The following is a 16,046-nucleotide window of genomic DNA, read 5'->3' as shown; positions in this document are numbered from 1 at the left end:
ACACATTGTGTGTGACTTCTGAGAATTCCATAAAATTTGTCTGGGATATTTGAAATGCATCTGCATATTATAACTTGTGTCTGTATTCAGTAGATTCTAGTGGTAAAGGATAAATGAGCAACCAGAAGGCTGGAATAGGCCCTGTATTTTAATTAAGGTGTGATAAATTTGCTGAAATGAATAGTGTGGAATTTAATGGAGAGAAATGTCAAGTTCTATGTCTGAGTAGGAAAAACTCAAGGTACAAGTATAGGATGGGGAGAGACTTGGATTGGTGATAGTATATGTGAAAAAGATCCATCTGGGCATCCTTATCAACCACAAGTTAAACATGAGCCAGCAGTGTGATACAGCTGCTAAACAGATAAAAGCTATTTTGGGATGCATTACAGGAAAAGTCCAGATCACAGGAAGCAATTATTCCACTGTCCACTGGGCAGAACCAAATCCCATGAGTTAAAATTACATGGAAGCCTCTAGCTTAGTCTAGACATTAGGAGGAACTTCCTGTGCGAGCTGTCAGCCAGTGGAAGAAGCTGTCATATGGTGAGTTCTTCCTCCCTGGAGATCTTCAAAAAAGAGGCTGGATGGTCATTTGTCAGAGATGCTCCAGTGGATCCTGCACTAAGCATGGGTTTGGGCACATTGACTTCAAAGGTCCCTTCCAACTCTACGATTTCATGATACTGTGGTCAGAATTTTGCTTACTGTTTTTCACCTATACAGTGCTTCATGTGTATTCCAGCATGGTTGAGAAGATTTCTTGACTCTTGCCCCAGGACTGGGGAAAAGCTCTGGCCAATTCTCATTCCTTCCCTAGTTTTTTTCCATTGTGGCTCTAGGAACTTCCACACTGACACCATTTCTGCTCCTCGATCCCTCAAAAACAGAAGACAACTAAGAAAGGAATAAAGGAGCAAAGGATCATCCTTTATGTCTTATTCCTCCCCAACCTCCCCCATCCCCACCAGCTTCCTAAAGCTTTTAACCTTCTTAAATCTGTGGTTCTGCAACTTTCCATAGTTTTTGTTTCAGTGTTCTCTCTCTTCATTATTGTGCCCTGGTGATTTTGTTCTCTGCTTTCCAGGCAAGATTTCTTCACCCATTTGTCATTTACTCATGTTCTTCCTGAGTCAGGAACAAAGGAAACTGCTTTGCTATGGGGTCAGAGTATTTGTCTAAACAGCCCTGCATTGTGTATTCTACCACTGCCTGGCTCGTCTCAAATGCTCAGGGTGAACTCCACAGCGATGGTAGCGAAAAGCATCACTGAAAATTGCAGATACCAACTGTGTCTGAGAAGGGAGCATTTCTCCCCCCTCTTTTTTTCTCCGCAGGAAGGTTCTCCCCACCTTTTCAGTTGGGTACTTATTGTGGTGTGCAGATGCTTCATCAAAAAAAAAAAAAGAGAGAAAAGACCATTTCTTTTTTTTTCAACAGTAGTTTCCTATACAGAATTATAGGAATTAATCAGTTGCCTTAATCAGTTGCCCAAAACTCATCCATTAATCAGCTAAGATTGTTTTAGTGCAGTGTGTCTCAACCTTAGCAATTTTAAGATGCGTGGACTTCAACTCCCAAAATTCCCCAGCCACTTCCCAACCACGTGAACCCTGCTTTAGTGATATGGCCATCCCAGCAGCAATATTTCACAAAAGCAGGGCTAAGGCCATTACTTCCCAGTTTTGGAAAGGCAAAAACCCCAGTGCAATCTGCTTCTTTTTCTCAAGGACACCCTCCCCCAAATTCTGCCAGGTGCCATGAAGCAGATGGGTGCAGCCCTAACTCTTATTATTAATCCATGCGTGTAAGGACCAGGAGGTTCTAGAACCCAGAGAGGGTCTGATGGACAGACATCCCCCCCAGAGCTATTATTGCCAAGGACTCTTGAATGAGAAGACAACTATGCACATCACTGAGATTAGCTTCCCAAAGGCTGATGTTTCAGCATCCAGCGTTTCCTTTGCAGCTTAAAGAGAATCGACAGATGAGTCTGAGGTGTTTGCTGATCACCCAAATTGTTCCTTGAACTGCATTTGAGATTTTCTCACCTGCCTTCGGAGTCTGAAATATCTCCGATATCCATGGTTTATTAATTGCTAGCCACATTTAGAAGTATCAGATTAATCATAATTAATCCCTTCATTATTGACCCTTTTGTGCAAAGTAGAAAACTTAGCTCTGCAGGGTTTCAGCCTCTTGGCTCATGGTGGTGCAAAAAATGCACATGGATTTGTGAAGTGTGCGAAAAATCACTGGTTTAGCTTCTGGTTAACTTCTTGTTCTATATTTCCAGTTTCATATTGTGAAGCTGACAAAGCCGGTGGCCCTTTGGACCCAACAAGATGTGTGCAAGTGGTTGAAGAAACATTGCCCCAATCAGTATCAGATCTACAGTGAGTCATTCAAACAGCATGACATAACTGGTAAAGTATGACAATATCAGACCTATTTCATTTTAGAATAGATGTGCACATGTTTAATTTATTCGAACACCATTTATGAGTAACTTGTTTTATGTGGGGGCTCAGTTTGGTAAGATGGATGTTATTCCCTGGAGCAGTTTGAGGAGAGGAAGAAATAAACAGTGTGTGATGTGACACTATTTAAAGGAATGATGAATAGAAAATTCAATCAGGGAGTCATTCTGTGATTCAAAAAAAATAGTTTTGATGGCCTTTTTTGCGGGGTGACACAAAAGGACCTGGTTTAAGAATAAAAGCCAGGATGCAAAGAAAAGTAACCAACAAGTAGATCCTCATCTGCTGAGATTTCAAATTCAGGAGCTATGGCTTTACCAATGGGTGCCATAGGTTTTGGAAGAGAACTTGTTTCATATATAAAGGTGAAGCTTGATATAACTGGAAGTTGTGTGTGGGTTTCATAGGATTTCAGTGCTCTCCTAAAAAAAAGGCATTAGGAATTGGAATTCTTTATTGGCTGTCACTAAACGTAGGCAGGAGTTAAATTCCTGATGTAGTCCTACCTTTCAATCCTTCAGTGGTTCTAGCTTCTTCCTCCTGCCTTCCATGTATCCTCTGAAGCCACATGTACCTCATTTGAAGAAGGAGAAGCAGGGTGCTCTTTCCTGATCTATTTTCTGTGAATTTTGGTAAGTTCACTGCACTTCTCCCATAATCTCAAAAAGCTAAGCAGGGCCTAATGCTTGGAGCTGAAACCTACTAGAAATACAAGGGCTATAGAGGCTAGATTGGGAAGCTGTAAAAAACTTCCTGGAAGAAAGCAATTCAGATTGCTTCTTCATGGTGTTCTACCACTCACCGGTTTATTTGTTTAATTTATATTTCGAATTTAGACACCGCTCATCTCACTCAAAGAACAACACTGGGCAGTTTACAATAAAACTCGAATAAAAAAAGATTAGAATACAATAAAAGCAATGTTCTTAAGTAAAAATATAAAATCCAAGATAGAGATGTTAAAAACTTCTTAATTTAATTAAAGTGTATTCCTTTCTTAAATCATTACTAAATGCAGAGGAGACTCCATGGTGTACCTCTGCTTGACTCCCCACACTGCCTGCTTCCAAATTGGGAGGAATATTTAGAAGGGTTTTTTTATTCTGCATGTTTTGCATGAAGAAATTCCCAGTTTATATTCCTTGCACAGCCAGCTAACACAGGCTCATCAGATAATACATTCCTAAGACCCAGAGGGCTGCTCTCAGTCACAGTGTGTATCCTCTGTTTACCACTACCCTGAAGCATATTAAGATAGATAACTATGCTCTTAGTGACTCAAATGAATTACTTTGGGACTAAGGTTTCTAAAAACAAAAACATTCTGGTATAATAGTGAAATATACAGAGAGAAGATGAGCAAACCTGCCGATTTTCTATCATACCTTTTTAAAGGCTTTGATTCATAAAGAGACCTGAGACCCTGTTCTCCCAGGGATGTTTATTTATTTATTAAACCTATTTCTATGCCACCACAATCAAAATGACTCTCGGAGGCTTACTTAGGAAAAATATATAAAGCATACCCAGCAAAAAATAAAACACAATGGCAGTACAGCAGTACAAATGAAAAATGTTTTCTGCATCTCAATGCAATTTCAAAAATGAAGTGGAAGAGAATAATTCTATGAAATCACAAGAAAGATGATGTTGCATAAGCTATGCATCTGTTCCATTGGTACAAATCATGAGCGAAGCTGAATGGGAAAATCTGAGTAGGATTCCTGTGTCATTTTTGCATAATACACCAGACATGGCTTACCCTCTCCTTTTCAGTCCCCAGATTCCGTAACATGAACTGCTATGGTAGATACGCTCTAGAAGGAAATGCAAGCAAGGTATCTTTCCAGATTAAAGGCAATAATTTTAAAAAATGCAAAATGCAATCTATAAACCGGATCTTTGGAGCAGGCAGAAATGGAGGAACAAACACTAATGTAGCAAGACAACAATACTTCTGTTTAATGTTTTAAAAGATCTGGATAATAAGATCTTTGGTGGGTGCCCCCCAGAATCATTGTTTACACTTAGACAGTCTCCCTAGGGAAATTATTCTTTGGAAAAGCCTTTTCTTGGATCCCTGGTCACATCTAATTCACTTACATTTGCCATTAGAGAAGAAGCTCAGCTGATGACTTTATCAATAGGCAGGTTCATATGCCATAAGGGGATCTTCTCAGAACCCAATCTATATAGTGTAGCTTTATATACCCAATCTATACCCAGTCTGTATGGTGTAGCTTTCCATAGCAACATATCTTGAGACATGACAGAGCCACAAGTGTCTAAATTCTCTGACTGGCTCCAAAGCTAAAAGGCCCCGAAGAAAGGTTGTTCTGGTGAAGCACCAAGGTATTTGTTTATTTACTGCATTTATATGGCCTTCCAACTCGAAAGAAAGAGAAAGTCAAAACTAAAATTTTTTTTAAAACCCCAACATATCATTAAAACCAAATAGACATTAAATGGCCAATACGGTTGAAGCATATTACAGTTCCTAAAAATAGGGACTCTGCTCATTCTGGCCCAACGGCCTAGGTCTCTTTCTCAGACCAGCCAGCTAAAAGTTCCCATAATGCAACTGACTTAAAATTGCTCCTCACCATCCTGGGAAATTCAAAATGGCAGCTTGCAATCCTAGTAATCCATGTGGGAGGTTTAGGGCAGGTATCAGTAATACAGCCCAAGAAGCGACTTCTCTTGATCCTACTTCAAGAAATGCAAGAAAACATTGCAGAGAGTTACACCTACGCTGGATGAAGTGCCTTGGTTAGAGGGCACCTCTTCTCAAGGTATCACTACACATTAAATAGCTAGTGGGGTTGTAGCATCTGTGAAGTTGACAGTCTCAGCATAAAGAGCAAATCAGTCTTTTTCTGATTGTAGGTCTATGCAACTTGAGAAATCATCATCAATTTCATCATAATCAACACCTATAGTTTAGCGACCACCTCCAAACACACATTCAAATATGAATGCAAATGCATATTTTAATGTGTTCAGCCTGCAGAAAGCTGCAGTGAAGAATTCGGGGAAATACAGAATATGATGCATTGCTAAGCCATCATATGCATATTCTTTACAAAGTGGAATTTCTAACAATTAAATTCCTTAATTATCCCAATTGACCAGTATGCTTGAAGCAAGTGGATTGCCCATAAAACAAGAATTGGCCACAGAAATAATGTATAGTTTATCTGAAATTCACATAAAATTGCATTGTATTAATCAAAGGCTTAGTAAATGGTGCTGGAGGGATTGTAATGGTAAATGTTCCTGGTGGCTGTGTCCATTGAGTTACCCATTTGGTTTGGAAATTTAGGAGGAAATTGAAAATATTGCATAACAGTCTTCAGTAATTAATGATAATGTCACTTTATGACCCATTTTTCCCAGAACATATAAAATTATGAAATACATGAAATTAATTCAAATTTTGTTTTTTTTGCCTGCCAGACTGACCACAGCAAAACACTGGAAAACTAAACTACATATTTCTTTTGATCAGTGATGTTTAAAAGTGTGAAAATTAACATGGCTGAAAGATAAACACAGCAGCAGAAATTGTTGAAGATACCTTTAATTAAAAATCATTTTATTCATATTTGGTCTTCATTTTTAGTTGGGTTAACAAAATAACTCCTAGTACATTGTCTCCATCTATACACTGTCTCCTAGGATAGAAATATTGAATATGAATGTTTTAAAATATGTATGCATCTCTTCGAAAGATTAGAAACTGTGCATTTCATTTTTGCTAGTATATAATTGCTGTTTTCTCTGTCTCTCTTGCTATTCCCCAAGTTGTTTTTAATTCAAAATGTTTGTGTGCATGTTAAAATAAAAAGGAACAAGAAAAAGGAACAAGTACATTCAGTAAGGATATCAGAAACTCATTTCTAAATGAATGTCTCCTCTGAGTCATGCTTGACTCTTAGTGACTTCACGGACATGTCCACATAGTTTTTTGAGCTGTAATATGGAGCCAGTTTGGTGTAGTGGTTAAGCCATCAGGCTAGAAACCGAGAGACCCTGAGTTCTAGTCCCATCTTGGGCACAAAGCCAGCTGGGTGACCCTGGGCCAGTCACTCCCTCTCAGCCCTAGGAAGAAGGCAATGGCAAACCACTTCTGCAAAACCTTGCCAAGAAAACTGCAGGGACTTGTCCAGGTGGTTGCCAGGAGTCAACACTGACTTGATGGCCCCAAAAAACAAAAAGGTATGGAAGTGGTTTCCTGTTCCTCCAGAACTTTTTTCAACTTTCCTGACTTGCATAGATCCTTGGATTTCCTGGTGGTGTTCTGAATATTAATGAGGTCTGTCCCTGCTTAGCCTTGTGAGACCAGATGTCTCCAAACAGCTCTGAATAGACTCTGGAGAATTGGGGCCGGTTTACAGTATGTGTGAATGAGTTGTGGCAGATTAAACCTCATAAACCCCATCATCTCAAAAGTTGTGCATTTTGGTTAGGTCAGTATTTTTACTCATTTTTTTTCATTCATTTTTCATTAATCTTATCAGGTGCTGAGATACCACAATGTGTCTTTTTGTGCAAACTATCTCTGATATATCGATAGAAAAAAAAGAGAACAATTGTTTGTCACATTTGTAATGGATTTTCCAGCAGGATGCTCTAGAGACATGTAATAATTTTCAGCCCCTCTAGGGGGAGCTTGAACACAAAATACTATGGTTTTCAGTTGTTTTGGGAGACAGTAATGCAATCTCCCTGCCTCTGGGAATGAATTGAAATGATCAGAAAAGAGTAATTTAATTCAACAGATCCTTTTAAAAAAAGTCCCATTTAAGTTGTAAGTCACTTGTTGTAGCTGCATCTTTCTATCTTCAAAAGCTAGTGATGTGTTCTGTTTGTCTTTAAATCAATTTGTTTTTATCTGTTCATTTTTGTAAAATGTAAATATAAGCTACTTTAACTATTCAGTTGGATCAGCAGAAGTAATATAAGTAGAATAAACAAATTAGTAAGCATTTTTTTTCTCTGTCATGATTTTGTGTATGTTGTAATTTAACTGCTCATTAACTGGTTTCTGATGTTAAAATTTCTGGGAGATGAATAGTTAAATTTCTTAGTCCTGTATTTCTCCTTCTTTCTATTGTCATAGCAAAAGCATATTTTTAATTACATGCATACAAGTAGTTGAGGCCTTAGAAATAATTAGATTGATGCTTTGCTTTATTGAACTAATCCTTAAAAACAGTTTTCAGTATGCTGCAAAAATGAAATTTCAAAAGAAAAAGGATGCCATTTTTGAGTTAGTTTCTTTTTATTTTGGATGATTTTGTAAATAGTTGAAAATAAGCAGGAGGAAAATGTTACATGGAAAAAGTTACCTGTAATCTATTAAAAACAAAAAACAAAAACCATCACAGTTAAGTTGAACCCTTTGCCTGAATAGTTGACAAGCAGGCTGTGTGAATGCAGCAGTTTATTTGGGGAAAAAAAACATGTCTTGGCAAGGACAGCCTACTGGAAAATATCATCATTAATCATCATCTCTGCCATCACAGTGGATAACAGCTTTTAAGGAAAGATGTTTCTCCATTTACTAACCAAATGCCAAATTGGACATCCCCATTCTTATGCCTTCAGATATATTAGAATTGTATCTCAGCAGTGATTATACTAGCTAAGGAATTCTGGAAGTTGACATCTGGACATGTGGAAGGTGCCAAGGCTTGGAAGGCTGGTCTAAAGCTATTAAAAATTGCACCAAGAACAAGTATGGGACAGTGGTGAAAGTATTCCTCTAGGACAGTGTTTCTCAACCTTGGCAACTTTAAGATGTCTGGACTTCAATTCCCAGAATTGCCCATGATGGCTGAGGAATTCTGGGAGTTGAAGTCCAGACATCTTAAAGTTGCCAAGGTTGAGAAACACTGCTCTAGGAACAGGGTAAGCCAGGTTCTAGCCCACCTTCAGCTATAGAAACTCACTGGGTGACTTTCGACCACTCACTCTTTCTCAGCCCAACCTTCCTCACAGGATTGTTGTTGGGGGAAAATAGGGGGAAGGAGCACATACACTGTATAATGTATTGTACAGGGCCTTGAACTCCTGAAGGAAGGATGAAATACAAATCAGATGAATGAATGAATGAATGAATGAGTGAATGAGTGAATGAGTGAGTGAGTGAGTGAGTGAATGAATGAATGAATGAATGAATGAATGAATGAGCAAGCACTATGTATAGGCTACAGCTTCGCTTCCCAAATTATTGCCCTGAGATACCACTGCTTCCCCTGTTTGTTTGGGGGTTTTCTTTCATTAAAAAAAATGGAATCAAAGCAAAACTAAATGGATTCATACCTATCTGCCAAGGAAAAAGTAGCAAAGGTAGCAGAGATGATTAATGGTCTTTTCAGAGCCTAGGAAAGAAGAAGGGTAATACTGCAAGTTTATAACATCTGGAGATTCTTCCATAATATGGTGAAGGGTTAGTTAATGTCTCTTATTCATCAAAGGGTGGTTGTCAAGTGAATGAAGAAAGTTCTACTCAAGTGAACTCAGAGATGTGGGGGGGGGGTTTCTTAGAAGTAGAAGCTCTTGTTATCAAAATGTCTGTAACAGTTTCCCTTTCAATAAAAGGGCTAAAGAAACCTGTCAGAATCTTGCTATTGGGTTGTCATCAGCTGCCAAACATTTAACAGATAGTACAGAATGCCAGGAAGGTTTCTGGTAAATCAGTGCTTTGTGACTGCTGCCTTAAAATTCCAAATGTGTCCCCCAGCTAAAAAACAAAACAAAAACTTGGGGACCCCAAATCTGCAAGATGTCCATTACGTTCTTCTTTGCTTCCCCCCAGTCTCCTTGATACTTTTACCATGCTAGATTTTTATATTCATTCATAAATTTTATATTCATTTATTTTAAAAATTCAGTGCTAAAACACCGAAGAAAGCCAAGAATACTAAAAAGAGGTCAGTGTGTGCGTCATTGATTTTAGAAAGGCCTTCGATTGTGTTAATCATGTCAAAGTGTGGAATGTGCTTAGAAAAATTAAAATCCCAGAACATTTAATTGTCCTCATGAGAAACCTATATACAGAATGAATGAATGAATGAATGAATGAATGAATGAATGAATGAATGAATGAATGAATAAATATATATATATATATATATATATGGAAGAAGATGAACATGGTTTTAAAATTGGAGGAAGAAACATCAATAATTTGAGCTTGCTAATAACATTACTCTGTTAGCTGAAAATGCAAATGAACTGCAAGCTCTAATAATGAAAGTCAAGGAGCATTGTGAAAAAATGGGACTAAGATGAAATATGAAGACCAGCCTAATGACAGCAGGTACCACAATCAGCCTTACAATGAAGTATTGAAGTGGTGGATAGCTTCTGCTTTTAGGATCAACTATCAACAGTAAAGGAACCGGTAGTCAAGAAATATGCCTCAGATTACCTATTGGTAGAGTAGCAATGAAGGCCTTGGAAAAGATATGTGTCTGTACCTATGAAGATGAGAATCATAAAGGCAGTGTTTGTCCCTATGACACTCCATGGAAGTGAAAATTGGACTTGGATAGAAATTGGACGCAGGATAGAAAAGCAGGATAGAAAAAGCATTGATGGTTTTGAACTTTGGTTTTGGAAAAATTCCTGAGAAAACCTTGGATAGCCAGGAAAACTAATGGATCATTGAACGTATCAACCCAGGGCACAAATGACCAGGCTTAAATTATCGTGCTTTGGACTCATTATGTAAAGACCTAGCTCTCTGGAGAAGTCCATAATGCTGAGAAAAAGGAAAGAGAAGAAGAGGATGACCAGCAGCAAGGTGGATGGACTTAATTACAGTGATGATGGGTATCCCCTAGAACACCTGAAGAACCAAGTTGGCGACAGGTAGCCCTGGAGAAAATCTATCTAGTTACATGGTCACTACGAGTTGACACTGACTTGATGGCATATAATCAGTCAGTCAATCCAAGAAGCTAAATGGTGGGAGATTTTGTTGATAAACTATGGAATGTATGTGTACCAGCTGTAGTGATGGCCACCAAGTATAGTTTTAAAAGGGAATGAAATAGTTTCCTTTCTTCTCTTCATGATGTTTATGTATTAGCTCAATTTTAGGTACATCCCTTACCTTCAGTACCAAAGAGCAGAAATGAGAGTCACTATTTCTCATGTCCAGCTTCCAGGTTTCCTGGAGGTACATAACTTCTTGGCTGCTGTGAGGACAGGATTTATTTATTTATTTATCTATTAATCAAATTTATCACCGCCCATCTCCCAAAAGGGACTCTGGGCAGTTTACAATAAAACATAAATAAAAATATAAAACTGTAAAACACTATAATACGCAATAAAATAAATATGATAAAAACCCCTGATGGCTGGAAGTTCTCTGTGATTTGCAAGCAGAACAGGGTCCTTCTAAGAAACTAACCATCCCCAGGAATGGCTACTCTCTCTCCCGCCCCAGGCATAATTACAGAACCAGGTCTTTAGCTGTTTCCTAAAGTCCAGGAGGGAGGGAGCCAATCTCACTTCCAGGGGAAGGATATTCCAAAGGGATGCTGGATGACACAGGATCTGTTAGATAGGCTGGATTAAATAGTTTTATCCAACTATGGATTTTGAAGTTTATAATTATAACAACAACAACAACACTTCAAGACCCCCAGCTGGAGTCTAATGCCAACAACCTATACATGGAATGAAAAAATCTGTGCCAACCCACTGCAAATCACTCCATGAATTCAGATCTATTTCTATTTCTGTAGTAATATATGATGCAGAGCCCTCCATCAGGAGAAAGTCACTTGGATCATGCAGATAGAAGTTTTTTATTACTGAAAATGATAAGCAACAAGAAAAACGACAACATGATTGGTACAGCATTTCCCTCATGCTGGATTGCCTGTCTCTTCCTAACAGTAATGATAGTGCAAGGAAAGACAGAGAGAAGGTATGTGATCCATCAAATAAAATCTGGATTCAAACCAAAAAGGAGCTCTGCTTCTGGAAATTGAGACTCTGGAATCTGGGGTCAGGGACCCTGGAAATCAGAGAAAAAAAGGGAGACTGATATAAAGATCAAAATGAATGTAATGGGGTGGGAATTGTAGTTCTTGGGGCTGCCTGACAACCTGTCCACTTGTTGGAATGCATTTAAATTCATGGATAATGAAGCTATATGGAATCTGTAGGATTTTTCTGTAAGCTCCTAAATTCTCATGAAACAACCAAGGAATGAGTTGATGCTTTCAAGCACTGATGAAATGACTTCTCAGAGGTTGCTGTGAGAAGCATGCTGCTGGACTAGAAGAATGTGAGACCTATTTCATAAACTATTGTGATATTCATAGGAAGAACAAAGAAGATCAGCGTCTATTGGCTTGGAAAGACCAGGTATGGTGGAACAGGTCAATAGCCCCAAGGAACTTGGAAGGCTTGGCTCCTTCAGGGACACTTCCATCTGTTTCTCCCAGATGTATTTAATTTTTATGTATTTAATTTTTATGTATTTAATTTTTTGTTTATTTTTATTTCCTTAGCTGACTTTAATCCTAGCTTGAGCAGAAAAGCAAAGTTTAAAGCAAACAAATAAATGAAACTAAGCAAGCATGTGAGTGATCTTTATATCAAAATACATGAAGGGATTTCTTCACCATTTAATGGGTGGCACTTTTAAAAATAAAACTGCACCTTATTTTATGATTGGTTCTCTTTTCTTTCCCATTCAGAATTACAATACCAAAGGATTACCTCTGCAAACACACTTGATTGATTTCCATCTTTGTTGAAAGGTAGTGACAAGCCTGTTTTCCTTGCTTTTCTCTCCAGGAGAATTTTAGCACTTGCTTTTTTTAAAATTTGGATTTCTCTGGTTTCAGAGTCCAGTAGTTTCCAAGGTTAACTCTGTTCATCAAGCCTGAACATTTGTGAGTTGTGGGATTTCGGTTGTCAGAACAAATAAAGCATAGCCATAAGTAATGGAAGGTGTTTCTCTTCTTACTTTGAAGTTTCATGAAGGGGAAAAAAATCTTTCCTCCCCTCCAGGGCCTAGACTTCAAGTGTTTTGGGTTTTGCTTTTTAAAAAAAAAATACTAGGAATTTTTTATTATTATTATTTGCCTCAGTTGCTTTCCCTTTTGGTAAGGAAGAACATTTCATTGAAAATTCAAGCAACTGAGAAAAGTTTTTTTCCTATAATTGCTTATGAATTGTGGAGGTGGAAGCAGTGTTTTAGGCTTGGGTTGGTTATGGAACTCTATGGGGAAGGCCCTACAGAGATAATGCAAGTATTATTGTAGGCACTTTTTCAATATGTTTTGCAAGTATTATTGTAGGCACTGCTCAGCCTTATGTAGTCTCTTGAGTAGGCTGAAAAAGGCAAGACTGGGGCAGCCTTGAGTCATGGGTCAACAGAACATTCCTAGCCCTGACTGCTAGGAGAAGGAAAGTTACCTCCACGTCACTGAATTTCTGTACTGTATGCCATGTTTACTTGGGTTGTCCATATAACTGCTTTGGCCCATCAAAATCCTCTTGCATTGCAAGATAAATTTAAGAAACATCAAAGAAGGGTGCTGTAAGACAGGCCCAAAGTGCTAGTGCTAAGGAGTATTATGGAGCAGCACACATATGCACACAATGGCAGTTCATACAACATACTTAACTAGATCACATGAAAACAGTGCATTTGCTCTGGTTAATATTAGCCTGGTTCAGTTTTCTTAGTGACTAATGGTGTTGTGTGAACACAGCCTGTTTCCTTAGTTTGTAGTTCAATGTCTAGTGTGAACTCAGAAAATGGTTTCATTCAGTAACCCAGTTATTTAAATTAAATAACCCTCCTGGACTTTAGGAAACAGCTAAAGACCTGGTTCTGTAATTATGCCTGGGGCAGGAGAGAGAGTAGCCATTCCTGGGGATGGTTAGTTTCTTAGAAGGACCCAGCTCTGCCTGCAAATCATAAAGAACTTTCAGCCATTGAGGTTTTTATTGTATTTATTGTATTATGTATTATACTGCTTTACAGTTTTATATTTTTATTTATGTTTTATTGTAAACCGCCCAGAGTCCCTTTTGGGAGATGGGCGGTGATAAATTTGATTAATAAATAAATAAATAAATAAAATAAACTGGTCTGCTGTAGGGGGAAGCAGTAATACAGTGTAGGAGAGGAGAAATATATCCAGTTATGCTGAACAGAAAGACCAAGAATAGAAAGACCAAGACTGCTGCATGTCTGTTAATGCTGGTGAGCCATGAAATAGGTGGACCATCTAAGATCATCTGAAAGCTATATCTGAGGATTGGATGATGTAAACTCAGCCATTAGTATAGAGTTGCTATTGCTATAAGGCAGGATGGAATTCTTTTGGGTCTCTTGATTCACCTGATGACCCTATTAAGCTAATTGCTGCAATACCACTCTCTGCCCACCTCTTGAGTGGTGCCAAAACACTACAAAGGACAGGTTAGCAGTTCTAAATGTGGTCAGTTGTGCAGAGATGCTTCCTGTTAGATGCTCTAAATGCAGATCCCCACTGATTTTACCACCCAGAAACATACAACCAAGCAGTGCCTCTTCTTCTTGTACCCTAAGTGGGACATCCGTCTTCCAGAGCACATCCAATCTAGAGCCAATTCCTTTCTAAGGAAATGTTTATGTATATTTATGCTATTTCTAATACTTGACACAGTTTTCTACTGCTGACTTGCAGAAATTATTCAGCAGTATGCTTCAACTGTGAGATCATCTAGCAAAAAGCAAAGATCTACAATTAAATTACCCATCTCTGTACAAAATGAAAACAAAAACTCTCCAGTGTATCAGTAGGGTTTTGTACCATTTTAGATTCCTCAGAAGTGTTATGTAAAACTTTCCTCACTGTGATGGCTTGTTTGTTCAAGCCTGTAGTTAAGGTACTTAGAGCAGCTGTGGTTGTGATAGAATCACTTGAAAATAGCTTTAAATAGGCACTGAAGGACTTTTACAAGGCAGTAAAAAGGCATTAATTTTCCAGTAGTTGCTAGATACCAGGGTGTAGGAGGGCACTGCCAAAGTTACTTTCTCAGAGATACTTTGTAGATCTTGTTCAGGTTTAAGGTAACAGGAAGACTGAACCTACAAAGCTGTACATACATCAAGGTTTTTACCAGACTGTCAGATTGGGATGTTGATGAAAGAGCTGAAGGAGAAAGCAGAAGGAACTGAGAATCAGGGATCTAGTCTAAAACCAAAAAAATGTTGGGTAACAAAATAACATACATCAGAGGGTGGAGGAAAGTAAGGTCACCATTCCAGCCTGAAGAAATTGTGAAGGAGAAGAAGAGAGTAGGAATGGGTTTTTAGATAAGCTAAGCAGACAAGGAGGTTACTCAAATTGTAGAGGTTTAAACATTTTAGTTTTACAAAACTATGGGATCCATGGTTTGGCTAAAACTGTGGAAAGACCAACACCAGTTGTTGTTTATTCATTTAGTCGCTTCCGACTCTAAAATCTTTTGGTGTTCTTAAAAGGTGGTAATACAGTGAGGCTGAAATGTTTGAGGATTTCAGGATTACACTTTTAATATTTATTTAAGTAAAGGTAAAGGTTTCCCTTGACGTAAAGTCCAGTCGTGTCCGACTCTAGGGGGCGGTGCTCATCTCCGTTTCTAAGCCTTGGAGCCGGCGTTGTCCGTAAGGACCCGTCCGTGGTCATGTGGCCAGCATGATGACACAGAACGCCGTTACCTTCCCGCCGAAGCGGTACCTATTGATCTACTCACATTTGCATGTTTTCGAACTGCTAGGTGAGCAGGAGCTGGGACGAGCAACGGGAGCTCACCCCGCCGCACGGTTTCGAACCGCCGACCTTGGCCACCCATCTCACAAGAAGCAACTCTGGGTGGTGTACAACAATCAATAAAACAACATCATTATAAAAGTACAAAAAGTTATTAAAATGAAAAAAACAATTTAATATAAAAATTAAAATATACAAACCACATGGAGAGAGTAAAAAAATCAACCATGATGGAGCCAGCTATGAGCATCTCCAGTGACATAACCAGATCTTGAGGGACTTATGGAATGATAACAAGGATGGAGCTAGCTTGACTTTTGTGTGTGTGTGTGGGGGGGATTTCCCACAGGGTGGGCGCCACAGCAGAGAAGGCCAACATGTACTGCACACTTCTTTTCTGACACCCATTTTTTGTGCATTAGTGGTGATCATCTCTTGCAACTGCTATTTTGCACCTGGGTTTTGAAAGGGACATGGCTTGATCCATCTCTAAAGGTCTGTGTTTTCAAGATCATATGCCTTCTTAAAGCCAGGTTTCTTTTAAATCCAGTCCCAAATGTGCTGAAAATCAATATGGCCTTTAAAATATCCCACAGCAATTTCATGGGGACATAGCAAATTAACAGAATATATTTTGACAATTGGAAGGTCTACCCAATGCTGGGACTTAACTGTATGAATGAAAATAAACATGGTTAGACCTTGGATGAGAAAGGTGGAAAGGACATCTATTAGAAAGACCCATTCAGAAGGAGTATCCCATTCTCTTTTGCTTTCTGAATCT

General features: G+C 38.6%; 1 protein-coding gene across 1 annotated transcript in view; it reads left to right on the top strand.

The window, feature by feature from the left end:
• The window catches only part of SAMD12 (sterile alpha motif domain containing 12), a 204,385-nt gene that overhangs the window by 53,807 nt on the left and 134,532 nt on the right, over positions 1-16,046 (top strand). Inside the window, exon 3 of the mRNA XM_063299616.1 lies at positions 2,297-2,426. Coding sequence (XP_063155686.1) covers positions 2,297-2,426 — 130 coding nt within the window. The remainder of the gene's footprint in view (positions 1-2,296; positions 2,427-16,046) is intronic.

Source organism: Candoia aspera, chromosome 3, assembly GCF_035149785.1.
Source record: "Candoia aspera isolate rCanAsp1 chromosome 3, rCanAsp1.hap2, whole genome shotgun sequence".
NCBI lineage: Eukaryota > Metazoa > Chordata > Lepidosauria > Squamata > Boidae > Candoia > Candoia aspera.
This window is presented reverse-complemented; position numbering and strand designations above follow the sequence as displayed.